Here is a 27,834-nt window from a genome sequence, read left to right as displayed (position 1 = left end):
TCTTGATTAAGTTAATTTTCCACAAGCAGATTTTACTTTTTTCACTTTACATACAAGTCTCATCAAATCATATCACCTAGTCAGGATATGAAAACATTTATTTACTGTATCTTTGGCCTTTTTTTTCTTGACAAAATAAAGCAAATGGTGATACAACTTTTACTTTCTAAACACATATATGCTGTACATAAATACAGAAGATAATGGTTGTTGTCCAGTGAAAACATTGTTCAGTATTTACAAAAATGTCAACCTCTTAGGAATTAAAGATGCTTCACTCATCAGCTTCATTTTCAGGTTGACCATCAATAGTTTTATCAACCCACAGAAGACCAAGCACCACATACTGCAGAATGACATGGGCATGATTTTTCTGCATGTCTTCATTTCCATATAGATCTACAATATCACTTTTATATTGTTTATATTTAATGAAGGTCACTCATGCCCTGATTTGACTCTCAGCCTGTGATGAACAGTCCGACCTTCATGAAGTCTTCTCTTGTAAAATTGTCCTCACCAGAACGGGGTCAGCTCGGCCTTTGGTCTCCTTCTGAACCAGCCCCATCAGCTTGTTCAGAACCTTCTTGTTTCCGTTTCGGATGGCATGAACCTACAGAGACACAACAAACACAAAACATCTCAACATGCGAACGAACGAAACATTCTGCAGTCGTATGTCCAGACTCATAATACATGTGGTGAAGACTTTAATAATGTATTAAGTAAAGTAAAATTTTTGTAAACTTTGTCATTATTACTGTATGAATTATTGAATTATGGCCAAAAACATGTTTTGTGAAGTCACAGTGACCTTTGACCTCCAAATTACAATCAGTTCATCCTTGAGTCCAAGTGAATGATTGTGCCAAAGTTGAATAAAAATTCCTTCAAGGTGTTCCTGAGATATCACGTTCACTAGAATGGGACAGACATGAGCTCCATGTGACCTTGACCTTTAACCACCAAAATCTAATTAGTTCATCCCTGAGTCCAAGTTGACATTTGTGCAAAATTTGAAGAAATTCCCTTAAAGCAATCTCGAGATATTGTGTTTACAAGAATGGGACAGATGTACGGAAAACCCAGCCTCCAGCCATGCCTGTTACCAACACAGAGGCATAAAAAAAGCCCTTGCAGGTGAGAATTTGCACGTGTCATTGCTCACCGCATCAGGATGCGAGTCCACCACCTTCTGGCAGATGCTGTGCAGCTGTGCAGTGTCACTAACAAGGCCCAAGTCCTGCTCCTGGATAATCTGCGGGGCCGTCTTGCCTGCCGACCTCCACATCTCCTGGAACACCTGAGAGCAGCGAGAGACCGGGAAGACGCAGGTGAGAACCAGAATGTAAACAAGGCCGAGCCGAGGCGTTTGTGTTGAGTGACAGAAAGAAAAGGATAATTGCACGGTCTGTGCAGCTGACTGACCTGCTTGGCAGCCGAAGAGGAGATATGTCCTGTTTCCTGAAGGTCTAGCAGCTCAGCCAGAGCAGAGGGAGAGATAGGGCTGAAATCAAATGAATGGGTAATTTAATTACAGTTTAATAGGTGTACTCAAGAATTAGCGGTTTAAATGGAGGGGGAGAAGGAGAGAGAAAGAGCAGGAGTATCAGACTGAAAGGACAAAGGAGTCTATCAACATTTGTGATTTGACTAAACGTGTTTGTCTATGTTCCCTGTGTCTTCTTGTTTATTCCCCAGGCTACCAGACAAACTGAATCAAAAAGCCTGTTCAAATATATTAAGTGGAGACACAGTTTCATTCAGTGTACTGCAGGCCAGACGGTCCATCCCAGCTAAATCCCTCCCAAAGACAATGGAGAAAACAGATGAAAAGAATCCATCTTTGCAAACACGACTTGGTTCGACTGATTGTTTATGAGTGCAATAGGGCAGCGATTCCCAAGCAGGGCACTTTGACCTCAGGGGGTATCTCTGCAGTTGAAATAGTTGGCTAAAACTAAAAAGTAAACAGTCGATATAGTTTAAAAAGCAGTGGATAAATGGTCGAAGTACGATAAGGTAGCTTCAGGTTTTAGCTAACTGGCATGATTTCAAAACTTGATATCCATCAGTAAGCTTAGCCTAAAAAAAGGTAAAATAATTAGCTATTAGTGATGAATAATCAGTGGATTGAAATAACATTAGTTAGCTAAATCGAAGTTCATGTATAAACAGTTGAAATAACACTGCTTAAAAATAATGAATACACTTTTTAAAATGTTCGCTAAAAGCACAGGATAAACAGTTGAAACAATTAGCTAAAAGTAATTAACAGTTGAAGTAGTTAGCTTAAAGTAATAGTAATTAAATAGTCTGCTAAAAGTACTGTAAGTACTGAATGAACAGTTGAAGTAGTCAGCTTAAAGTACTGAATAAACTGTTTGCTAAAAGTAATTAATGCTTTAAACATCCAGCTTCTGTCACTCCAGGCAAACTGCAAACTTAACCAAAGCAACCTGCACACTGACACTTCAATGACATTCATTTTTTGTAGTATCCACATTTTCATATAAAAGTTAAATAACATCCAGTTCATAATTCATTATTAAGGACTTATTTATGCGGATGTTGCCAGCAAACGGGGTACTTGAGGTCATCTGACTGTGGGTCACGTCAAACAAAAAAAGGCCGGAGACCACTGAAATAGAGAAACCCTCATTATTTTTGTTTTCACATGTTTAATGTGGGCCTGACATCATGTCACCACCTGCCACAAATCACCCACTGGACCCGCAGTGAGTTGCCCTAGTTAGCTGTCAGCACACCCAACAACTTTTCTGAGGGGGAAGAATGACTTGTCTCACCTGGCGGAAGCACCTGAACAACGTCTTTATGACATTTCTAGAGGTTAACCTCTCTTGCTGTCTGACCAGTATGCTTCCCTTTTCATTTATCCTATCCCATTTATCTTAGGGAGAAAAATTGTAGTTTGGGAACATTTTACGGGACAGTAAAGATAAAAAGAAAACTCTTCAAAACTTTTTAAATGGAAGTTTTTACAGATCAACACTCTCAAAAAGTATATAGCTGAGTTTGTCTGTTTCTTCTCTGCCTGCAGCTTTCGTCAGTCCTGCCGGCCACTCTTTGTTTTTCCTTAACTCTCCTCCTTTCAACCAAAGCTAATGCAACATTATGCATAAATAAACACCAGCTACTTTGTGGTTTATGCACACACAAATGCCTCACAACAGTCTGGAAATGGTAGATAAAGTAAAGCTCACAGCATCTGCACTGACGTCAATCCATTACTTGTTTCAATTTCATTTGCTCTGTAATGACTCAGAGATTTTTATTCTTAGAAATGGTCTTGTTTTTTTAAGAGGTGAGCACAGTGGAAACTAGAATTAGTATTTACAACTCAGAGCAATCTGTGTTGGACTGTGTTGGACATCCTCCTTTGTCTTTTAGCTGCAGCCACTTTGCACTGGAAATTTATAAATGTTCCAAAAACACTCGCAATTGATGTCCTCTTGATATACTTTTACAAAGAGAAGTTGACTATCAAGCCAGCATAAAGATAACACCAGTTATCTCCCACTGTTTCTGTTTTAACTACCATATAATTATTTATGTACATATATATATATATATAATTAATAATATATTAATTCATATTAATAACTAATAATATATTAATTAATATCATATTTAACATGAACAAGACTATTAATAAATGATTACTAGACACATTATTTAACCATTAATTAACCGTTATTATGCTTATTGGTGCTTTAGCGAATGTTAATTAATGCACCTTTATGGTAACATGTTACTCCACATGGAAATGAGTTGAAGAGAGTGTCTGATATTTACCGTCACAGTGTGTCATAAACAGAAACTGTGGGAGATGACTGGTGTTATTTTCTCATAGCCGGTGGCTAGATAGGCAACTTCTTTTTGTATCAACATATCAAAAAGACATCAATTGCGAGTGTTTTTGGAACATTTACAAAATCCACCATGTTCCCAGCTGACAGGCCTTCAGCAGGGAGACATCAAAACAACACCTTCTTCCAAAAAGTGATGATTTCACTAATGTAATTGGATTTGTCAAAACAGGCTTTTCCCTGATGAGCTGTCAGTCTGTCTGTCGGGGTTTTCTTCATGACAGACACTGAAAATCAGAGAATATCGGATGATTTATGAACTCACACGTGCTTTTGTTGCAAAGCGTGCGACGGTCTAATCAGTGAACACTAAGAATGTAATAATCTTTGATGTCAATCAAATCAAACCAGCATGGAGGAGAATGTTTCATGGATGAAACAGAATCATTTTATCTATCAAGGGTTGATGTGTTGTCATTTCCAACCCAGACACTGAAACTTGGAGAGAAAAAAATACTTTTTTTTTCAAGTTAAATGCTCTTTAATCCAGTGCACACCTTCTTGGGGAATAGAGAGAAGCAGTTCAATAACTTTTAATGACATCTCCTATTGAGCCAAGAACAGCTGAAGGTTTGTGTATGTTAATGTGTGTCAAGGGTGGGAATCAGCAGCAACCCAACATTAGATTGATTTTTTACAACTGAAGTGAGTTTTTTACTGTTTTTAGTTCAGTAAAATGTCACTTATTGTTCTTCCTTATTTATCAAATTGAATATATTTTTGTTTGACTATTGTTTGATTCATTTCACCCCAAAATCAAAAATACATATTTTTCCTCTAGATCCTTCTACTGAACTACATCTGCCAACCATATCACCGTGCACAAGGAAGCATGCATCAATGACTTGCACTCATGACTGTGCAGGATGTTAAACATTAATGGCGTCCTCTCTGGCTGAGATGTAACATTAGCTCTGCTGAGCTAGCTGGCTCAGTGATATTATTGGCAGGTGCAGTCCGGTAGGAAAATAGTTCCTACATGAAACTGCTCACAAGAAGATCTGCAGGGCTCAACATTAAATGTGTTTTCTTCGCTTATGCATTTGTACAAGCGGTTCAGAAATCTACTTGTCCAAAGTCAAATTTTATTTGCCCCTATAAAATTGTTTTATTTATTAGTGGTTAATAAAAATAATAAAAAACAATTAAATTGTCATGTTTAATTTAGGGCTGCAAGATCTGTAAAATGTCAGAAAACACTGAAAATTCTCCATCTCAGTTTCTCAAAGTCCAAGGTGATATCTTTAAATGACTTCTTTTGTTAGTCAAAAACCCAAAGATAGTTTATTATTCTAATAAATGGAGAAAATGGGAAAGCAGGTATTTTTTTTAGAGGCTGAAAACAGCATTTTGTGCCATATTTCTTGAAAAATTAACTTCATGATTAATTCATTATGACATTATTTTAATAGTTCAATTCTTTTTTGCCCTCTGCTACTGGTCGCAAATTTTTATCCGCCTCCTTTGCTTCAGGCAGAGTTCAATCAGACTGAACTTTGAAAGGCGACTTTTTTTGTGGCTGCACAGTGAAATAATACAAGCAGCAGAGAAGAGAAGGTGCTGTTTAGCTGCAGTGAGTGCAAGGACAGTGAAGATAATAACACCAAAATGTTCGGTAAAAATACTGTAACCGATAACAATGAGAAATCAAACCCTTTAAGACACACTTGTCTTTTTTCTATTTGGACCAGGCCTTTAATAATAATTTAATTATATAATTAAATAATCTGAGGGTGGGGTGGGCGCTGTCAAGTGAACTTTGAAGTGGTTAATTTCTGATGTGAACACCATCCGAACAAATCACAGAAGTATACATTTGTATTTGTCATTTCATAGTTAAAAGCGTTTTCTCTTCCTGTTGTAGTGACCGGTAAACCAGCAGGGTGTTTGCTATTAAGATAAGGACTGGCAAGGACAAACCTGGACTCACGACGAAGTGAGAAATGCCTGCATTAATAAATGATTTGATACCCACTGTCTTATGAGACATTTATACGCACTGCCCTCTAAAGTCTGCTGGTTTTCTGCTCCAGATAAACATCAACATGAACAGAACCTGAACAGAGCCTGTGATCCACGATGGACAATATCCAGGTAGAAACTGGGTGTTTGTTGTCTTTTAAGCAGCTGACTGTATAATATATTGTATACAAATGATAATTACTTTGTTTGGGGTTTCTGTATTGTTTGAGTTTTGTCTTGTGTCCAAACAGACCAGTTGTAAAACTGAAACCATGTATAATCCTCACATTGGTTTGAATAAGGAACCATGTTTAGTTGTGAACCTGCCCTTAGAAATTAAGCAAATATTCAATAGAAATGTGTGTTACGCTCAACAGCATGTAAGTTAATTTACACAGTCAAAGGAGACAGACAGTGCAGCAGTTTGTGTGTGTCAACTTGCTTTCAGAGAGAAGAGAGAGCAAGAGAGCGCAGCTGGTCCCTGTGTATTGATACTGTATATATTCAGAATCAAAGTGCATTGATGAATCTGTATTGTTGCTGCTGTTGTTAGCTTAGCCCATGTTTACAACCCAGCCTGCGCTATTTCCTGTTCCCCTGCTTTTGGCCAATTCATGTGAGTGAATTTCATCAGGCAAATTTTTGTCTGACTGCAACTTCACTCTGCTGATGCATGTATGCCCACATTTGCTGCTAAATTATTTATTAAACTCTAAGATCGAATGTTCATGAACAGAATGTGTTTATCAAATGATAATGGATTAGTTCTCCCGGCAGAATCCTGCTTGTTGCTGGGATTTTCTGAGAGCAGAGCTACGTATGCCAAATCTTTCTGTTTAACCATCTGCTATGAATGGCCAATTTTTTTTGTCTCACAGACTAAATTTTAGTCATGAGTTACAGTATATGGAGCACAACTTCTGATACCAGATATAATACATCACTTTTAGGTGACAATTCATTTTGACTTGAAATCACAGTATTTCACATGAGCCCTTAAAGCAGAGGTTCATGACATCCTGAAATAAAGAGAAACCAGACAGACACAGACTGAATCTAGCGAATAGTTCTTCAAATGTATTTTTGAGGATATTTTTATGACATCATTACTGGAAAGACGACAGGAAATGGGGGAGGGAGAGATGGGAGAGATGGTGCCGTACTACAGAAACTTCCAGATCCTATCTTAACTATTTAGTAACAATGGTAATTAAGGGTTGGGACTTGATTTAGGAAAAAAAAAGGCCATTATAGATGAACAATCACATCCTAACTTCAAATTGGATTACAGAAGCATCCAAACTTCCCAAAGCCTTAAATAAAATCTCCTGACAGTTGAGCTGTCCTAACTTTCTGCCTGTGGTAGCTTAGCAGCTAACTTAGCAACTAGCAAACAGAAGCTAATAGTTGTGTAGCCAACAGTAGCTAACAGTTGTGTTATCTTTCAGTAGATTACAATAGTGTTAGCTAACTTGTTTAATTTCTATGGCTGTTTTTTTATTGCTTTTATACAATGGATGCCAGATACATTAGCACTGTTGTAAATTTCCCAAAGGTACATGTTTGGATTTTTCTCCAGATGTTACCAATACCTCTAACTCACCTGTCTTGAAGTTAATTGCCCATATTTATTTTTTCTCCATGTTTGAATGTTGCAGTATATGTTTCAATGAATAATAACCAACAATTACAAAGTTGTTTAGCTCTGGGAACTCAGAAAAGTAGTGTTAGTTGCTAGGCAACAGACATAAATGTTGATAGGTGCATGTTGGATTGGAGTATTTAGGAGTTCCTAACCTGAGATAAGGTAGGATTCCTAAAGTTGGTTAGGATTTGCTTCTTTTGTGTGGCATTGTGGGTCACGGTCAGCGTCTTAACTCTTACACAAGTGAATAGTTTAACCTAGTTTTCTAACCTTTTTCTTTTCAGTTTTTTCCATTTATCAGAGGAAAAAAATCTATATTTCACAAGAAAAAAAGCTAATTCAGACAAAAGTATCTTATGACCTGCTGACTCTCAAATTGAAAGCAGCTACACTAAAGCATCTTCCCATGTGTACCTTCACCTGTACATGTTCCATTCCTCCTCCTGCCACATTTCAGATACAACATTCAAAAGGTACAAAGCAAGTGAGCCAAACACTAGAGGCTCAGAGGGGTTGTGTGCCGGGGCCTCGACATCAAACACCTGATCATTGGCAGCAGAATAGTGCTGCATTCATGAGCTACGAAGGCATTGTGTGAATACTGACATGAAGGGCTGTCTGTGTGTGTCTCACCTCTGGCTCACGCTCAGGTCTTGCTGTTTGAGGTGACCCAACAGCTCATTTGTCACCCAGCCAATCACTTTCCTCGGCTCCTTCTTGGTCGCCTTCAACACCGCCTCGAAGTACTCCACCAGCCCGTCCTCATTCTGCCACAAAATGCCATGAGAATGCTTTTTTCACTTCATATGCATGTTATCTAATTAGGATCAAATGAGCCCAGCGGAGTCCGGCAGGCCACAGCTGCCTGCTGGATCCAAGCAGGACAGCGTTCCAAAGCTGACTCTGCTTGGACTCAATCAGACAGCAATTAAAAGAGAGATGCAGGAAACAGATTTAGAGAGGGGAATCGACTCAATCCTCTCACCGGTTGCTTTCACCCACTCATAAACTCACCACCAGAGTGTAGCTGTGCTCGGGCAGGATGCCGTACGTCTGCACCAGCCTGTCTCTTTTGACGCTGGGAAGCTCTGGCAGCCCTTGCCTTATCTTCTGCACCACCACCGCCTGGCACGCTTCAGTGCCAGTGGGCAGCGATGCGTTATCCTCATACACAATCAGAGGGGGCAGGTTGGGCTCTGGCATGAACCTGAAGGGAGAGGAGGGAGGGAGGGAGACGGAGGGGGACAGAGTGGGGAGGAATGCTTTATCAGCAGTACAGATAAGCTAAGAGAAGAGAGGGTTGGCTTTTGTTGAGATACTAATAGTCCTCTTGACACCACACTTGTCACATTTCACTTACTCTCCTAATCATCTGACTCCATCAGCCTTAAACCTGTCCATCTATCACCGCCCGTCCTAAACTCTCTCTCTCTCTCACACACGTACTCTAACACACAGCTGAGGTCCAGACCTTGAGTGATGTCTGTTTATTTCCCTCCATCTAGCTGCCACTCAGAGGCTCTCATCTGCTTTCAGTCCCCACTGAGAGCAAGATCATCTCCTGATATCATAACTGCACGTCAACAAACACAAACTCCCGGGACCAAAATAAGAAGAGATATGAGGAGAGCCCATACGCTAAAACTCACCTGTAGTCCTGAAGACCCTCTTTGTCCCTCATAGGAATGGTCTCCCTGAGGAAAAACAACACAAATTATTAACATTTTGATTTATAAACCGATGTCAAAGCTTTAAAAAAGTTAAATGTACTACAAGGTGTTTTAACTGGTTATGAAACAGTTTTGATTCTTCTATATGACTGATGAGACCACCAGTGAGAAGATTTGCTTTTTCTACATATAGTATTTCTTAATGTTTGCCACCGGATCAGATTCTCTATGAAATCAAACGAAACAAGCCTCTATTTACATTTTCACAGGCAAAGATACAGTGAGTTATAGGTTGGACTGTTTAAAAAAAGAGCAAAAGGGGATATTTCTTCAGTTATTTTTATTTCTGATGTTATGTTTTGTGGTTGTTGTGGTCAAAACACGACGACTTCTGTCCACAAGCTCCTCCAAAATCAACAAAATATGAAAGTTCCTTGTAGTTGTTTTAAAATGGATACTAAAATAAATTAAAATGGAGAAGTTGTAGCCAAAATGTGAGATTATTTTAACAGCTCTGTAATGCTGCTTAGAGCTCAAACAATTAACTGATCAATAGATAATTAATCAGCAACACATCTGATACCCAATTAAGAGCTTAAATGATTCCTCAAGTACAAATACCAAAAGATTACTGGTTCCAGCATATTAAATGAGACGTTTTGCTGCTTTTCTGTAATAACAAACTGTAATCTTTGGATTGTGGACTGTTGGTCAAACCTAACAAGACATCTGAATATGTCAGCTTGCACTATGGGACATTATAATTAATTAGCAGATTAATCGATACAGAAGAGGCACCAGAAGCCCAAGAGGACTTTATCACACATTCTTTTTAAGTTGCGAATTACTGTAACCCCAAAAACAATCATTCCCATCTGCCGTGAATGTCTCGCCTGCAGTCGTGTCAGAATCAGTTTTTACTTGCAGCCTCATGCTACAGTTACACTTTCAGTTTAATCTATGGAGCTGTCTGTCTGTATCGGCCCCGAGCAGGCTCACGTCTCAGCTGTGTCTTATGAGTGTAACTGCGACCACTTCAAGTCTTTTTTCAACAATATACATGTAAAGGCAGGCCGCTGCCCAATAAAAAGGCAATTAATATTATATTTATCCACACTTTGCAACCCAGGTGGGGCAGAGGATGCTGCATTCTTCCTCTCTGCTCCAGTTTGAAATATAGGGTAAAATATTATAGTGGTGGCCCACATTTCTTCTCATGAAATGCTGGACAGAGTTTTCTGGATTAAGTTTGCTGTTTTATGTTCCAAAATGCAAATGTCACACTTTATGAGTGTTTTTTGTTAGTATTGTTGGCATTGTGTCTTTTAAGAACATGGTGGTTGATGTTGACTGTAATTTCAATGCTGGTTTGTAGTTTTAACCATTAGTGTGGCGACTGTATTTCACTAATGTTTCACACACTGTCTGCCCCCACGACTTCTGGAGTGGATCTGGCGCCCTTGGTCATAACCCACTAAGCCCCTAAAGAACCCACATTGCAAAAACACCAAACCAAAACAAAACACAACAAAACAAACTTCAATAAAAAAAAAAGAGTGGGAACATCTTCAAACCAGTGCAGGCACATCTGTAGCCACCTTCACAAGAGTGAGATGAAAGAGCCAATCACAGGCCATCACACTCTATTAAACACACTTTACCATGTACCTTGGACATGCAAGGCCTCATGGGAAGGAGGCAGAGCACCAGAAGATGATCAAGGCCTCAGCTGTGTACGAGCTGGCTCATTCTGTTGGCTCATAAGCCCTGCGAGTAGCACATAGCTCACAGATAACACAGGATGACGGCAGCATCCAAATGGCTCTATTCATCATGATTACCATGATGGTTCTTCTTCCTCAGCAGAGCTCAGGACTAATGAAGCAGGCACAAATCCCAGTCAGAGGCTGTTCTAGTGGATGAAGGCTTGGCATCACGGCCCCGCTCTTCCATCCTCTTACCCTGATTTGGAGTCATACGCCCGGGTCTCGTTTTGCACCGTCCCCCCTCTCTGCAGGACATCGATCTGTCTCTGGATCTCATAGTCTGGTGATGTAAGAGAGAACATGTACGCAAATTCAGACAGTTTATTTAATACCACCAGCATGCACAAATATAATTTTGTGGTAAATACCAAACATCTGCTGTGATGTACTGGCAATCCTGACTGCTGCCACATTATAACAGTGATAAATGATGTTTTTCTACATGACTTTTAAATACCAATTCAGCGGCAGAGTAAATGTGATACAACTTTATTGATAAATATTTCAAACAGAGCACCACGATATGTCAAAGCATGCTTTAAAACCTGCATGTAAAAAGCTGAAATTTTCTGGCCGTGGCTCTTCGTCAGCTCTTTAAGTGAAGCTCAATCAACAGCCAGTGAAGTTAGAGTTGACATAAAATCTATGCTTTTTTAAGTGAGCAGCTGCGAGAAGCCAATTCAGCTGCTATCACACAGCTAATTGTTTGTGACTGATTGTCAGTCCTAAACTTCTGCTTCACACGTCACTGTCAGTGTTAACTGTGTGCTCTGTCTTAATGTCTCTTCATAAATCCAAGCAAGCTTGTTTTCATTTAGAAAAACAAAAACAAATTCAGTCTTAAAAAGTAAAACATGTTGTTCTTACACCTGACAGATGCAGAACTGCAGGAGTGTGTATATGTATGTTTCTCTTCTGCTTCTTTGTATATGTGTGTTTCTAGTATTTGACCAACAATTTTGATCCTTTACTTAAGTAAAAATAGAAAAACCACATTGTGACTATCAACCTTTATCACAGCAGCCATTTTGACATGAACTAGTAGAGTAAACACACGTGTTACCAGTGATAATAATTGAGCTTCAGTTACATTCAGGTTAAACAGAGTCAGGGTGCTGCTATTGTGCTTAATAAGTATCTGGTAACACCTGCAGTTACTCAACTAACTCATGTCAATATAGCAGCCATGAAAAGGTCTACGCATTACTTTAGTAAAAGTACTTAAAGACGTTATTTATAAAGTGTGCTTCACAGTATCAGAAGTAATGTACTCATAATATAGAAATATGAGTGTCTGCATGCCTTGCATGCCTGCTGACACAGATACCAATCCAATACCGTCTTTACTCCTGAGCTTTTAATAATTTAGAATTTGTATGACTGCACTTTGCTTAACCTAATAATCTAATAAACATTATGCTCCAACTGTGAAACAAATATTCTACTCCCATGAAGGATGAAATACACATCCCACAAAATGACTCAGTTACTGCTGCTTCTTTTTATTTAAACGTTTTTTCACACACAGGACGTTTAGCAGCACCACTCAAACATTCAGCAACTCTTTCTTCCTTGAGCTTAAAATAACTCCACACAGCTGACATGATGACGGTGCACTGACAGGTCTCACGCACGTTCTAGCGACTGTTTAAGTGACACATGTTGCTCATCTGTGTTACTCGTGACACATCTCTCTTTACGGCCGGTCTCTCAAAGTTTGTTTAAACATTTACGTGACAGTTTGGCTAATGGCTAAAGGGTACAGAATAATACTTTGTTTCCTCCATATCTTATCCAGGGGCCAGTATTGGACCAATACTATGGATCACCACATTCATAGTAAAATCTTCTGCAATCTACAAAATAACTAAAGCTGTGGAGTGAAAAGTACAAAAGTTCCCTCTGAATTGTAGCGGAGTAGAAGTATAAATTAACATGAAAGGGCAATACTCAAGTAACTATTTCTTGGCCAGGACCAGTTGCCAGGCAACTAGTGCAGACTCCAGTTACCGGATCCCAGTTTGGTTCTCAATCACGAAACAGTCTGGTACATAATACCCTGCAAAATGGCAAATTCTGTTTTTAACACTTTGGTTTCTGTATGGAACAAACAAACAAGATAAAAAGGGTTAATTAATGAGTTTAAGACGTGCTGGTAAGCAGCTTTTGTTAACTTTGGAAAGAACCACACTGGCTGTTTCCCCCTCTTTCCAATCTATGTGCTGAGCTAAGTTGGACGACTGCTGTCAACATGTCAAATTTTTTCCTTTAGGTACAGTACTTAAATGTGCTTACAGTAGATACATTCTATCACTGAGTTTCTTACCAGTTTGACTTGTAGCACACACATAATTACACACACACAAACTAAATAAATTTTCAGGGTGAGACAGCAAATGTCAACACACAAAATGGTCTTTAATTTAAGAATGAGTGTTTGAGCAATCATGCAGCCAGTCGAGAACCATTCAGATGAAACAGTGTTCAAAGTACCTCCCTAATTATCTGTCGCAGTCCTAGAGTCGACCTGCGATCCTTTCTTGAAGTTGTGAAATTTGTATTTATTTATTTTTATATACATATATATATATATATATATATATATATTATATTTTTTTGATAGGACAGCTGAAGTGAGGACAGGAAAGATACATGGGGTGCACACTCTACCAAATGAGCCACCCAGCCACCATTGAACTTTTTATTTATGGTGATTACCTATAGCCCTGGCCAGGTACCGGATGCTGTTGATGTTCTTCACCTCGGTCCTGACGCCCAGGGGCTCGCCTGGTTTGTGGACTGACACATTGGCGTCTACCCTCAGCTGGCCCTCTGTGGAGAAAGACAAAGAAGATACACACTCAGTGGGAAATAAGTTTGGGTTTAGACGTATGGCAGCTCAGAAAAAAAAAAAAAAACAGAAGAAGGAAGGCAGAGAGACAGAGAGTGATTTCCATACCTGACATGTTGCCTTGACAGGTGCCCAGGGCTTGCAGGATGAGCTGAAGCTCTCTGACAGCTGCAGCAGCCTCCTCTCCGCAGCTCATGTCTGGCTCCATCACCAGCTCCATTAGACCTACACCTGACGCATGTGGAGACAGCTGTGTTTTACATCTCTAAGGTATCTATCTCATGGAGCTCTGCAACAAACCTCAACAGCTCTCCCTCTGCTGAACAACTCAAATCTATACAATAATGTCTGTCTGGACATTTTCCCATCTGGCACCAAAGGAGAAGTTGGTATTAAATCTTTAAAAAAGTAATTTCCAGAAACAGCTGGGCACTGTAGTATAGTGCATTTGTTGGGGAGTATTTTCAGCCACATTCATAGTAACGAACAACAAGTGCAGGTGCGCCTCACTGATGGTTTTTTCAACAGCTTTTGGACAACAGGGTCTATGGTACAGAGAAATAAGCTACATCAGACTTAACCTAGAATAAATTAGTTACCAATTTATTGGTAGAATAAATTTAATATTGCTCATCATGAGATTGTTTTTCTCTTAAACAGAATTTTATTTAGTTTTTATATCAGTGTCTCATTGTCCTACATACAGGCACATTACTGATAAGTGTATCCGTATATTACAGTCAGTTTGAACATTTCACAATTGTATAGTGATACATGAAGTCGAGTTAAAACAACACAAACAGCATTCACGCAACAAGATAGCGGGCATGGCCACTGTAACGAGTCCAATCCCCATTCAAGAAAAGGAGAACACAGTTCAGTAAATGACCTCTCATTGTCCTTCAAAACTGCATGTTTTTGTTCATGAGGAAGGACCCTGAAAATCTCCCAGTACCACAGTGTGGCAGTAGATGGCTTATCAAGGAGTCCACTGGGTTAATCAAAATACATTTTCTGGCCAGTAACAGTAATTTGTCACGTAGTTTGAACTGTAAATGGGTTAGACTCACCTCCTTTGAGGGAAGACTGAGAATGAAAAGGCCCGAGTCTCTCCTGACCCTTACCTGGAAAATGCCACTCAGTTCTCGAGAAATCTTTTAATCAGTTTGCATCACCGAAAGGAATGATAATTGGTTCCAGTCTCTCTTTGACACTTATTACAGAGAGGTGAAGCCTGACCGTCCATCTTGTTTGAGAGAGACACCGTATAAAATACTACACTGTCGACATATAAATCCCAATCTATTACATGTAAAGGAGGGCTTAAACACTTTAATGGCCTCCTGCCAGTCAACTTCGATGTACTCAGTGTCAAGATCTCTCCCATCTCTGAGGGATTCTTGTAATATTACATGGACTGTGAGAAGATAATGCAGAGAAGGCAGAAATAAAATGGTTGATACCTGTTCGGTCAATATTGAATGTCTCCACATCATTAGACATAACTGGGTCTGGAGGAGGTAAACTCTTAGATCTACACTGAAAAAAAGGAATTTCAAGGAAGTAAAACAGCTTTTTTTCTCAGAAATAAGTGTTATTGTTTTGTCTACAAAAAAAAAATATCAAGCAAGTTTTGCATTAGAAAAGTAACCTTATTTTAAGAAAATATATCTAGTTTTCTCTTCGTAAGACACTACAGCTAATATTGAGCTGTATTTAACCAATAACAACGGTTTGCACCAAGTTTTAGTTTGAGTCAGAGTTTAGCTCTCTCTCTGTTGCTCACATTTACTCCCTCCTTGAATGATCGACTCAGTGCTGTCAATATTTTTTTCATTGGAGCAGCTACTTTTTCTGTTTTAATTAAAAAAATGCCTTAATTTAACACAAAGCCACTTATTTTATAATCAGAATTGGAGATATTGTGCTTTATTGTTAGTTGTTTTGTTTTGCTAATTAACTTCAGTTTGAGGTATAGATTCTTAAAGTCAGCTCAATAAAGAAACCAAAATAATCGGTTCAAAGAAAATGTGTCTTAAAAGCTTTTTCCTAACTGTAAATCTTTCATTAAGATAGAAATCCTTAAACTCAATGAAGACATCAAATTTCTACTTTGAAGTAAGTATTTCTTAAATAAGTGAAATATGGGGCCTTTCTTTCTCCTTTTACGGCCCTTTTCAATAGATTCACAGGATAGCTTGATCATTTTAGCCAGGCAAAACTGGCTAAACGCATTGGCAGATTTCTTTTTTGCTAAAAACAAGACAATTTGATTACATTTAAGAATATTTGGCTCCTTTCTAGTCTGGCTGTTTTGCAGTGTAACAAAACGGTAGATCAGTAGAAACCCATAAAATTGTTCTTTAGTGATAATGAATTGTGACTGTAGTTGCTGAAAAGTCATTAGTGCACGATCATGGTATAAGTCTTCAATCAGATGAGCCATGTTGCTGTTATGCCACGATTATTGGGAAGGAGACGTGGGGGAAACCCCTGGTTACTCATGAGAGGGGTCAGGAACAAGACATTACTTCCTTTGCTCATGTGTTTACAGATTTCCTGCCACTCTGACTATAATCAGATTATTCTTGATATCCCTCAGTAACTTCTTTGTATTTCCCACGATCATGAGATTTGTTGACAATAACAAAACACCACCAGACTCGCCCTTTATTTAAAATGCTCTCTGATGTTACCTGCTCTGTTGAGGTCTATGAGCGTCTGGCTGTGGAGGTCGTCATGGAGGCTCTTGCCGCTGTCCTGCTCGAGCTGAATCTGTTTGATGTTGACGGCTTTTCTGATCACCTGGTTCCTCTTTTTTCCTCTGAGGAGGCTGTAAGTCAGCACGCCATCTACTGCGATGGGCCGCCGCTGCTGAGTGATCTGGTACCCAGCCTGAAATTTGAAAATGACATCAGCCTGATATGAGAAAATTCAGTGCTGTAAAAATCTGGCCTGCAAGTTTGTGAACCAAATAGAGGACCCAAAACCCAAATGTCTTTTCAGTAAGATGAAAATACTTTGCTGTTGACTGATTGGGTGTTGTGTCGTTGCTTATTGTAGCCATTTCCAGTACAGTTCACATGTACTGAAAATCCCAATATGAGTAAATTTGAGTCAGTAAACAATAAATAACGTGAGTAATTCAGCAAATTTGGTTTATTATCCACTCATACTTGAGTGGAATCATCCCTCATTTTGTGTAACCATAATGTCCTTTTTCAATGGTGAAATACATCAAATTACAGCAGTGAGATAACATTTCCTGGAGTCTTTCATTTAAATCCCACTATTTCTGTGAAATAAAAGTGATGAGTATGCTGCAGTCAGTATCATGGGTCTATGTAAAGGTGAAGCTCGCAGCATCAATTAAACACAGTGCCGGCTGATTGGCTGAGCTGTCATTAAAATTTTCTCTCAAGGTCTCTACTCACAAAAGCATAAGAATAATAAATATTTCACCTGCTCCTATATTCCTAAAAGAATCTGCTGCCCCAAGTATTAATTTCCCGCGTTACTATGGCAACCACATCACAAGACCTACACATTAATCATACTTATGCTAAAGAGAGCGAGGCCGTGGGAGAAGAGATTGGGGGGCTGTTAGTCACTGGCTTTCTGTACAATGTGCCTGATCGACACAATCAATCACCTCCACGCCTCCTCCTTTTTAAAACAAAGGAGAGAAAAAAATAGACTATCAAGGATTTTCTTCGACAATTTCTGTTCCTCTTGGTGGATTCAATCTTTGAATCTGCTGGCTTTTGTGAATACTGTTGCAGCTTATCAGAAATCCCCTGTTTCTTACTTAATCTTTTGTTGTTTCTGCCAGCTGTAGCATGGGCACACTATACTGTATCAGGATGCACAATATGGATTTTTTTCAGCCAGTATCATAACTGATCATTACCCGCTTGTCACAGCTAATAACCGTCAATTTCACTTTTTTGTATTTTAAAAAGAAGGCCATACAACCTTTAGCTAATGCACACCTGAAGGCAAGAAAGACTAAGATGTAGTGACAAAGATAGATGATTTAATATTCCATAGCTCTGACTAGGCCTGACCCAAAACCTCTACCCTTGCCATAGTAATTGACATCCAAATCAGTTTATGAATGTTTTGTTTTTTGGGGGGCTTTGGAAGGAGATGATGTGTCGGCTGCATGGAAATGGAAGAAAAAAAGACTGATAAAGAGCAATAAAAGGAGCTCCTCCATGAAGTTTAATTAGTCTCAAAAGCTTTGTACATAAATCAGGTGTGTGCGTGTGATACGAGAGCACAGAAAAGCATCCTCACCAGGGAGCATTTCTGCACAAGCTAAACCCTCTGAACGCCTGTAGGTGATGTCTCCCCTCCTGTCCTTGTCTCTCATTAGACTCATAATCAGTAGTTAATTACAATTAATTAACTACTATTACATAATTCTAACTGAAGCTTCAAACCCCCAATAATGGTATTCAGGACAACCTTAGCTCTGACCTAACTAAGCACAAAGAGCAATTCTGACTCTTCAAATGTTAATTTATTTCTTCTATGAAAGTACATCAAAAGCTGTGCAAACATACTTTGGCTCTTAGAGAGCATTTTTGACTGAGTATTCAAATGATATGTTTTGACATAATCTGTCAAATCCTACACGTCGCGTTGACTTCCTGTGAAGCTGCGCAGGAGTTTGAATGTGACAACAGCACGCTGTGCTTGTTCTTCTTCTCTTTCTTATATGTGTTTATTAGCAGATTGCAAACCAACTTTAAAGGTGCACCACAGCTACTGAGTCAGAGTGTGTAGATGTTGCTGAACTTTCATCTGCTTCGTCTTCCTTTCAACTGGCTAATGTATGACTCACTGCAACTTTGTCTGGGAAAATGTAAACGCAGGCTCTTTTCATCTGATTTCAAGGAGAATCTGATTCAGTGGCAGCCATTAAAAATAACTATATAGAAACAGCCAAACTTCTTCTTGATGGTTTTGTTTGCTTACGTACATCATATAGAGGCATCAGTATTAAATTGAAACTGTTTCATAACCAGTGAAAACTCTTTGTAGTCGGTTTGAGTCAATGAAAGCAATTTGGTTTTGTATTATTGGTTCAAGTGCACCTTTTATGGTCTGTTATTTATGAACGGCAAACTGTTGCTATGAATGACAGACTGTTTTATGGATGCAATTCTAATCATTGACTCTGGAGGAGCAATAAAATAATTTTTAAATCAATAAAAAATGTTTTTTGTCACATTATTGCTTTTTTAAGTAAGTGGCCATGTTATAAGTGGGTTAATTAACTTCAGGGTGATTCAAGAGTCCTATATCACACTGTCAGGGTTTATTTCACAATAATGACTCGCCCCTGTACATTATACTCTACCTGTATTGGCTATTATATCATCATAAAAATAATACATAATAATAGAAATGATCATTTAATATGGTTTGGGCAAAATATTCTTTCCAAAGACAAGTAGATGACTCAGATCATAACCAGTCCTTTAACCAGGGTATTGCTAACTTGTTTAGTGACACACTGACCTTGCAGAAGTAGGAATGTCAGTTTTGGTTAACTTTACTTTCAACAGCCTGAAACCCACTGACTGATAATTAATTAGTTAATTTTAAGAAATAAAACACAAAATGATGTGACATATGCAATTTAAACATGCAACATTTTGTGCTCTCATCTAAATTTCTCTTACTTTTTTTTCGTACAAAGGGCTCATATGAACATGCAGCATCAGATTCAGCAAACGCTCTTCACCGACTTCAGATAACTGTGTAAATGATCTGTCTGTGCATATTTGAGCGTCCGTGCATGAGACTTGTACATTAGCACAATTAACACCCCAATAATACCACATAAGTCTATGCTTAATGCCTCATATGTCAGGAAATGTTCATTCATGAAAATGGCACCAAGGAGTTAAAAGGAGAACTTTATGAGTTTGGAGATTGACGTCCTGCTTTCAGAGATCCATAAAGTAAAGTCTGTAATTTTAACAGCGTCTGCAGTGGAATTAAGGGACCTGCTAAAGCTAAGAACCTGAAAAACGAGAGCTTTTAATGCCGTGTTACCTGAGGGTCAGACTGTCACTGAAATAAAGAAGAAATGTCTCGATATGAAAATGGTTCCAAAGAAGAAAAAAAAAACAACACCTCTCTAAAGCAAGGTGAATCAAGGTGAAGTTTCCACCGCAGAGACAGAGGACTGAACAATTGAGGATGGTCCTATGGACAGTGACTTCATAAACCTGTATGTGAAGATATGCAGCAAATACACCCGATAATAGGTAATATTACATCATTACATTAAAGATGATAGGCTTTATGTGTAAAATTACAATTATATTATGATTTGAAATTATAAACAAGATAATGCTGACATAATTATGAAGTGTCATTTATTTTACAAACTCAAAATGTTTTCAAACAGTTAATAGTAAAAACCTGTAAGACTCTATGACAGGTCTGGATCACTCGTAAATTGTGTTTGTATGTGAAAGAAAATTCAAAAGATGAGGAAATTCTTAAATGTGACACGTCCTAAATCACTCATACACACCACTAAAGGAGAAAATCTGTTTGTACGAGTGGTTCTTGCATGAGGCCCAACGTCCTCGTATGTTCAGGCTCTCAGTGGATTGAGGTTCTGAGTGAAGCGCACAATAATTGGGCTCCCTAATGTACAATTACTGTACATTAGGGAGCATCTGTATAAGTGAAGGCTATTTGCATTTCCTGCATAACAGTCTAAATCAAGTACTGTTGTTGCATAATGCAGGGAAAGGCAAGTCTGCTCATTAGGGCTCAATCTGCTGTCAACTGAGTGATCTGATGACAGTGATGCTCCAAACACTTCCTGCTCACATACTGTACACACACACACACATACACACACATACACACACATAGGACTGCACACGCATACACACACACGCTCCAAACTAATTTCCGTTTCGTGAACCGCTGAGTCATTTTCTGACTAATTTCAAAGTCACTAAACAAACCAGTTGGTCATCTCATTAACTCGTCTGCACACTGATGTTCTCCTCAGCTGCCCACAAGGGTCAAAAAAACATAAATAGCTCTCATTAAACACATGTCAAAGCTTCAATAGCCAGGCCATGTCTGTTTATTTTGGAGGCTTAATATCTCAAGGAAACTGTAATTATTTGCTTTTGTGGTTAGGCTAGTGTGGAGCTGCTGACGCATGTTATTAAAGGGCTGTTAAAAACTTTATGTATGTGTCTTGCCTGCAATTTCAATTGAAAAAAAGGAAGGTTGGTTGGGCAGCAGCATTAATCATTTAATGAGCAACTGTGGTGTTTTACAAAATGCAATCAGGGATTTCTAGTGGAACATATCAATAATGTACAACGCAATTTACAAATGTATTTTTCAAGGGCAGGATAATTTCTCCCTCGGTCCTGCTTCTAGTTTGGCTTTATGAGCATAGATTACAGTCAAACTTTAGGTCGAATGTGAAATATGTCCCATCATCTGCATAATTAAAACCACTCTGACTTTTCTATCAAGCTGTTTTCACACAACACTGAGACAGATCGCTCTTTCTGAGCAGCTGATGAGACTAATACAAGCTAAATAATCATAAACAAAGCAACAGCAGGTATTGTGCACAGGCCACACAGTCGATTTAAATCACAAATAAAAGTTTGGGCTCAAACCTGCAGGCATGAGTTGTTTGGGGAAATCTCACAGGAAAATAAAAAAACTGTAATCGGGTATTATCGTCCCTGCTGTGTGTGTCAACTGGCGAGAGTTATTCCAAAGGAGGTGATGCAATCTTCGGCAAACACACAATGGAGCAAGAGGAACCCAACAGTAATCCCAGCGCTTCTGGAGGGGATTTTGCTGGAATTTCGAAATATATGGACTTTCTGGGGAGATAATGTATCCCTACCATGGTGATTAGAATATGTACTGCTGCAACTTTGTGATAACCAGTAAGTCTGTGAGATAATAAATGGGAACTCTATCTATGAAAATCTACAGAAAATTGTTCCATCAAGCCTTATCAGTCACATTTTCACAATAAAAGTCAAGTTAACCAAGAAATTAGAGCAGAAACTAATCAGAAATATCAAGTGGAATCAAAATGTCTAATTAAAGTGGAGCAATAAAAATACCAGCTAAAGCTCTTTTTCTGTATATTGGTTGCTACTTCATGGGTGTTCTCTTATTTTAAGCCACTTCTTTGGACAGTTTCTATGAAATACTACCAAAGGAAAAGAAAATGTCTCTTATGTCTCTTCTTCTTCACTCAATAATTATCCTCCTCATTACCTTGCCCAAAGCTGTGTAAGCATAATATCTCACTACGGGAAGCCTGACTTTAAAAAATTCAAAATGCAAAAATTCTCTAACACCTTCCTTCCAAGAATTTCCAGATTTATGAGAAGGTCTCTGTGGGGCAAGTCACCGCAAAGTTCCCATGACATTTTGTCTTTTTCATCTAGGCCTTAAAATGTCACTCATAATGGCAGTAAAATTACCCCGGGGCTCTGAGGGGTAGTGAAACCTCGCCATGCGAGCACTCCATTACAGAGAGCAAAGTGAACATCACTTGGGCCAGACTGTTAAATGGAAACATCAGTGTTAAAACACTTTTTATTATTCAATACCTTTGCCACTACCTTACCAGACTACTAACACTTAATTCCTCAAATACCATGTTGCTGAACATGTCTGTTCTACTTATTTGATAACAGGAGTACATTTGAAAACTGCAATAAGCTGCATTGAATATTTTTTGTCCACTTGAGAGCAGCATTAAAAAATATTACTTATTTAGTGTCTTGTTTCCAAGTGATGAATGTAAGTCTAAAATTTACTCTCATTTGGCTTTGGTCTCTACCAACTCCTGAGGGAAATATTGGTCTCTTTAGCTGCTAAATGCTCCACTATGTTTACCAGCTAGTTGCTAACTCTGACTGTCTGCTGTTTGGAGCTGAGCAGGCAGTGCACAGTGGATGTTAAGAGAATTTTTGCTGAAAACAGCTGCCTGCTGCGGTTGAATACAACCTACTACAATGCTATGAGAGAGATGATAAATAATGAAAACAGTAAAGTTCTTGTACATACAGCTAAATAAGCACGTGATCATATTTGGAAGAGAGTGTGGACCTGGGAGGATACGTTTTGCTATGCTCCTCTTCTGATTGGATCTGACTGAGAACCCAAGTGCACACTGAGCTACTAGCATTTTGTCAATCACAAGTTAGCCACGCCATAAAAGCATAGTCTTCTTTATTGTGCACTGTTTATGAAATATCCAATAAAGTGAGAAGTAGGCTCATTTTCTCATAAGCTTACATACAGTTGGACTTCTTTTTGCAACCAGAGTCCACATTGGCACGTCCACATTGGCTTCACTTTTCAGTCTTGGAAGCTCCATCCACTATTTATACTGTCCAGGGCTGTCACAGTTTCAATAACAAATCAAAAATCAATCAAAAAGAGCTTTTAGTTTCAATAACTGAAATCAATCTCAATCTCCACCCTTGCCTACTTGTAGCGTCCAGCACATGTCCGCAGAAAAAAACACTTCAAACATGACATAGTGCAGCTTACTTATGTCACAATAGATACCATATAGACTTTTTTTTTTTAAAGGAATTTGAAAATGTAATTGACAGACGTCAGTCTGTTGATCTGTACAAATCAATACTTGATAGTTTCACAACAGCATAGCTGTTAATAGTTAAAAAAAATGTTATTGTGATCTGAAAATTGAATTGTGAATTTGGAGAATCGTGACACCCCTCATACTCTCTCTGCCTGCATCTTTACTGTTTGCCATCCTTTTCAGCCACAGCAGGCAGCTATTTTCAATGAAAAAGCTCTGAAAATGTACTGAATGCTAATAACCCAGCACCAAACAGCAGACAGACACAGTTAGTGACCAGCTGGTAAACACAGTAGAGCATGTAGCAGCTAAAGAGCCAGATATTTCCCTTAGGAGTTGATGGAGATAAAAACTGAGCTAAGGGAAGAGTGAATATTAGACTTACATGCATCAGGTAGACAGAGACAAGACTCCAAATAAATGCTTATGTTGCTCCATGTCTGCTGGATGTGTAAAGGAGTTTGTTACATGTCCGATACATGTATGTATATAATTTATCAATGTTGTATTTGCAGTTTGTTCTGCTTCCCTACAAGTGGCAAAAATGTATAAATTAGTTACTTAATAGTGCTTTGAAGGAGCGTACTGAATGGTAACTACATGAGAAGTACTCAATTAAGAAGGAAATAGCCACCATCAGAAAACACCAGCGCCTACTGCAAGAAAATGACTGGTCTCTAAGTGAAGTCCATTATGGGTTACTGCAGAAGATCAGAGTCATCTTAAGATAACAAAATTGTTCATTTTAATTAGCTATTTAATTTTCATAACTTATTATTAGTTCAGACAGTCCATAATCAAACATCACACCCAGAATCGTTCAGTTAGACAGCACTACCTGAGGTTTTTATGACTACAATAATGATTCAGATTATGTGAATAAAAAGAAAGCTTTCCCTAAATTATCAGCAAAGGCATGAAGAAGGAAATGACCTGTGGATAATGTAAAAAAATAGAAGTGCGCCGAATGAAATGAGCTGGCAAGTGAGAAAAACACTGGTCATTTTCTTTAACAGCTTTCAGTGTCATTCGTCTGTACGTGGGGCAAATAGCATTTTTGCTGCTTCAGCAAGACTTGCTCACTATTTCAATTAGAGCTCATGGCCGGGAAAGTTCACCGGGAGTGCTGTGATGGAGAAGTTCGGGGCAGATGAGGACAGCTCATATCAGTGCAAAAGCAATGATGCAGCATGATGCGCAGGACAATGGAGTCTCTGCACCGCTGCTTGTCAGATAAGGTACTCCCACTGGGGCCTGTGGTATCACTGTCTCTTCTATCAAACTCTAGATGTTGTACAGAAAGTGACAACAGATAAGGGATTGAAAAACTCACAGGGAGGTCAGCGTAGAAGTAGTGTTTTCTGTCAAAAAGGGACTTCCTGTTTATTGTACAGTCGAGAGCCAATCCTGTCATCACAGCTGCCTCGACGCATCGTTTGTTCAGGACCTGAGAACACACAGGGAGGGACGTTACCTGACAAGAAAGCAATCCAAAAACAACAGGTTATCTTTGTTTGAATTACGATAAAACAACACTCACGGGTAATGTGCCAGGTAAGGATGCATCAAAGAAGGACACCAGGGAGTTTGGAGGCGCTGAGAAGCGAACCGATGAGCCGGAGAATAGCTTGGTGTTGGAGTTAATCTGGGCATGGATTTCCAGGCCCACGACTCCAACCAGCTGCTGGGGAGCACTGAGGCAGAGAGGAGCAAGACATGGAACAGACAGAACCAAATAAATGAAACTTCTACTTCTTCAGAGGTGGGCTGGGGATAACAAAACAAGGCAGAAAAGTAGCTGTGTACTGTTTCTGTCTAACTGACAGGTGCATTAAAATAAGGACTAAGGCTGCACAATATGGCAAAAAAAATCAGATGGTGATTATTTTGACAGATATTGCAATATGATTCGCAATTAGTGGGAATGATAATTTTGCATTACATTTTTCATTTTCCCTGAAAAAGTTATGATGATGTGACATTTGTTGGGGTCTATATCAAAGAAACATGTTTTCTTAAAGCTAGAGAATAAGATCTGTAGGCCAGAGCATCTCTGCCACTATACAGTACTTCATTTTAATGCTGTTTTGTCAGTTTTGCTTTTTAAAAAAAATAAAGCCTCTGTTAATTGGTTATTGAACTTGGTCACATTGCTTTTTCAATAATATTTCAATTAATTGTGCAGCCCTAATAAGGACACTTCAAACAAAAGCTGTGTCCAGACTAATTATCAGCAGGCTATGAGTTTGTAGTGTTCACAATGGCAAAGTGATAAAAATAAGTATAATGAAAAAAGTCCCTAAGTCACTGTGTACTAAAAGACAATTGATTTTCGAGTGTGGTTTTGATGTACCCCATTGAATTAGACTGACTGCAGGAAGGAAATAAAGGCACTTGTCATGTCTGCAAAAAAAGAGGAAATTGTAAATGGTGACAAGACACCTCGAGAAGTATTAAATCTTTTAAGACATTTTGCTTTCTCTTTGTGAAGTTTATGTCACTGTGACATTAATATCACAGCTCTAGTGGCACATTTGTAATATTTTACAATAGTATAAAACAGTAAAGTATATAATTTCCTGTAGACAATATTAACTGCAAAAATACTGGATGCATTACAATACAGATTATAGAGCTCCTATGTAGTATGAAACTGGGAAACAGCAACAGTCTGGTCTTGTGCCAAAGACTGTTTGCCTTTCAAATTATGTTTCTCATAGTGCTGCCCTCCTTGGTTGGGGTTAGGGTTTAATTTGGGTTAATGTGATTAGACGTGGCAGTTTAGGTTTAATTTGGAATTACGCGTTGCAGTAAACTACATGGTTAAGGCCTCGATTGACTTCAGATTAAAAAGGAAACTCCACTGATTATACACTTTTTATGGAGCACTGCTAAGTGTGTGAAAACTGTGTGTTGTATAATATCTTCTGTGGCTCTGAAGAGAGCTGTCAAAGAAAATAACCCTGACAGCCTCAAGCATGGCCTGATTAACCTACTAATAATACCAAACAATCTTGTGAATCTAACCTACCAGGGCCCCCCAAGACAAATCCGCTGTTCCTCCCTCTCTCTGTGCATGTGCACAGTATTCATATGCTGGACTAACATGGCTTCTCCTCTCATTAAAGACAAATTAATTTAGGAATATGCAACATTTAACATTAATCCTACTGACTGGGGTACCTCCTGCAGGCCATAAAGGTATACTTTTTTTTCCATATCTTACAAATGCTTTATTCTGTGGCCCCTATCATGTAATTTTATATGTAAGTGATAATATATAATAAGCAGGTCATTATTGCAAAATAAAATCAAACAGGATGATGCAGGAATTATCCTGACTGTACGTTATCCTGCTTCTTTCATGATTATGTACCAAACAAATCAATAATGTGACACAACAACAGTCTGTTATATAGAGCGTACAGAAATAACAGACCCTAAAATGCTGAAATTGACCAACGTGCTTTGCTTTAGGGATAGGGAAAGGGATGACACCTCCTTAATCAGCATGTAACCATAGCAACAGAATTGCGCGTACACGCATTCACTAAATCACCGGTACAGAGTATCACCGCTTCTAAAGCTCCAATATATTTTATTTACAAAAAAACAAACAAACTGTCTCTCGCGACTTAAAGTGTATTAACTTTATTAAGGTACAACACTAAATCACTGGATTACATATTAAGGTAAGGGGAAACACAACAGGGGATAACACACTTAAACTGACGTTCTAAATCAGTGTGCGGCAACCGTTCGTAACCATGGCAACAGCACCGTACGTTACGTGTTGCTAACTCACAAGTTTATGTGACTTTAAACCGACAAACTTTAAAACATGAATGACCACTTGAACACAGCTATATTTTCTTCAGTAAGTCAACGTGTGGCCACGAATTAAATCCGAGGACTCTGGATACATACAAAAATATTCGACTCGGCGGAAGAAAAGTCTTTACACCCACCTTATCCGCTGTTTTTAGGGCAAATATCGTTTACTACTGCATACATGCAGGTTAGTAGAGGGGCAGGTCAGGGGCACTGTAACAGAAAGTATTCCACTTTAACAGCCTCACTTACCTTTTTGTTCTCAGCTGTTGCCGGCTGTCAGATCGTGAAGCTGATGTACTTATACGTCTAATTACACACGAAAACTTTGGATACAATATTGATATTTGTTTATTCATATTATGTAGCAGCTCACTTGCTGCAACAGAGGAGGCAGCCATGTTGTGAAGTCCCAATGAACACGGGAGCTGTAGTTTTTTAAAGTGACATTTAATGTGTAGGTCTACGCAGCAAGTTTTAGATGAAAACTACAAGTCCCAGTCTCAGTGAGAGTCTGGTTTCCGACATAAGCTGCGTCATTTCCGTTTTGACAACTGGCGGGACTTCTTCGCGTGGTAG

General features: G+C 38.8%; 1 protein-coding gene across 1 annotated transcript; it reads right to left on the bottom strand.

Annotated features, from left to right (window-relative positions):
- Positions 1-302: 302 nt before the first annotated feature.
- gatb (glutamyl-tRNA(Gln) amidotransferase, subunit B) lies at positions 303-27,811 on the bottom strand. Its single transcript, XM_084715118.1, has 13 exons — positions 27,508-27,811; positions 24,965-25,118; positions 24,758-24,871; positions 16,481-16,679; positions 13,893-14,015; positions 13,652-13,765; positions 11,129-11,213; positions 9,147-9,191; positions 8,512-8,704; positions 8,131-8,264; positions 1,429-1,507; positions 1,169-1,303; positions 303-613 (listed from the first exon to the last, which is right to left on the bottom strand). Exons 1-13 carry the CDS (start codon positions 27,654-27,656, stop codon positions 488-490), a joined length of 1,650 nt encoding a protein of 549 aa, XP_084571244.1. The 5' UTR covers positions 27,657-27,811; the 3' UTR covers positions 303-487.
- Between the last annotated feature and the right edge of the window lie 23 nt (positions 27,812-27,834).

Source organism: Lutjanus erythropterus, chromosome 3, assembly GCF_056507025.1.
Source record: "Lutjanus erythropterus isolate fLutEry1 chromosome 3, fLutEry1.hap2, whole genome shotgun sequence".
NCBI classification, from domain to species: domain Eukaryota; kingdom Metazoa; phylum Chordata; class Actinopteri; order Lutjaniformes; family Lutjanidae; genus Lutjanus; species Lutjanus erythropterus.
Note: the sequence above shows the minus strand (reverse complement) of the source record. Positions and strands in the feature narration are given on the sequence as shown.

Coding starts and splice junctions, on each gene's coding strand:
- gatb (XM_084715118.1), bottom strand. CDS start 27,656: ATGGCTGCCTCCTCTGTTGCAGCAAGTGAGCTGCTACATAATATGAAT. Junction 24,872..24,964: donor CCTTACCTGGCACATTACCC/GTGAGTGTTGTT, acceptor GTGTGTTCTCAG/GTCCTGAACAAACGATGCGT. Junction 1,508..8,130: donor GACCTGAGCGTGAGCCAGAG/GTGAGACACACA, acceptor ATTTGATTTCAG/CCCTATCTCTCCCTCTGCTC.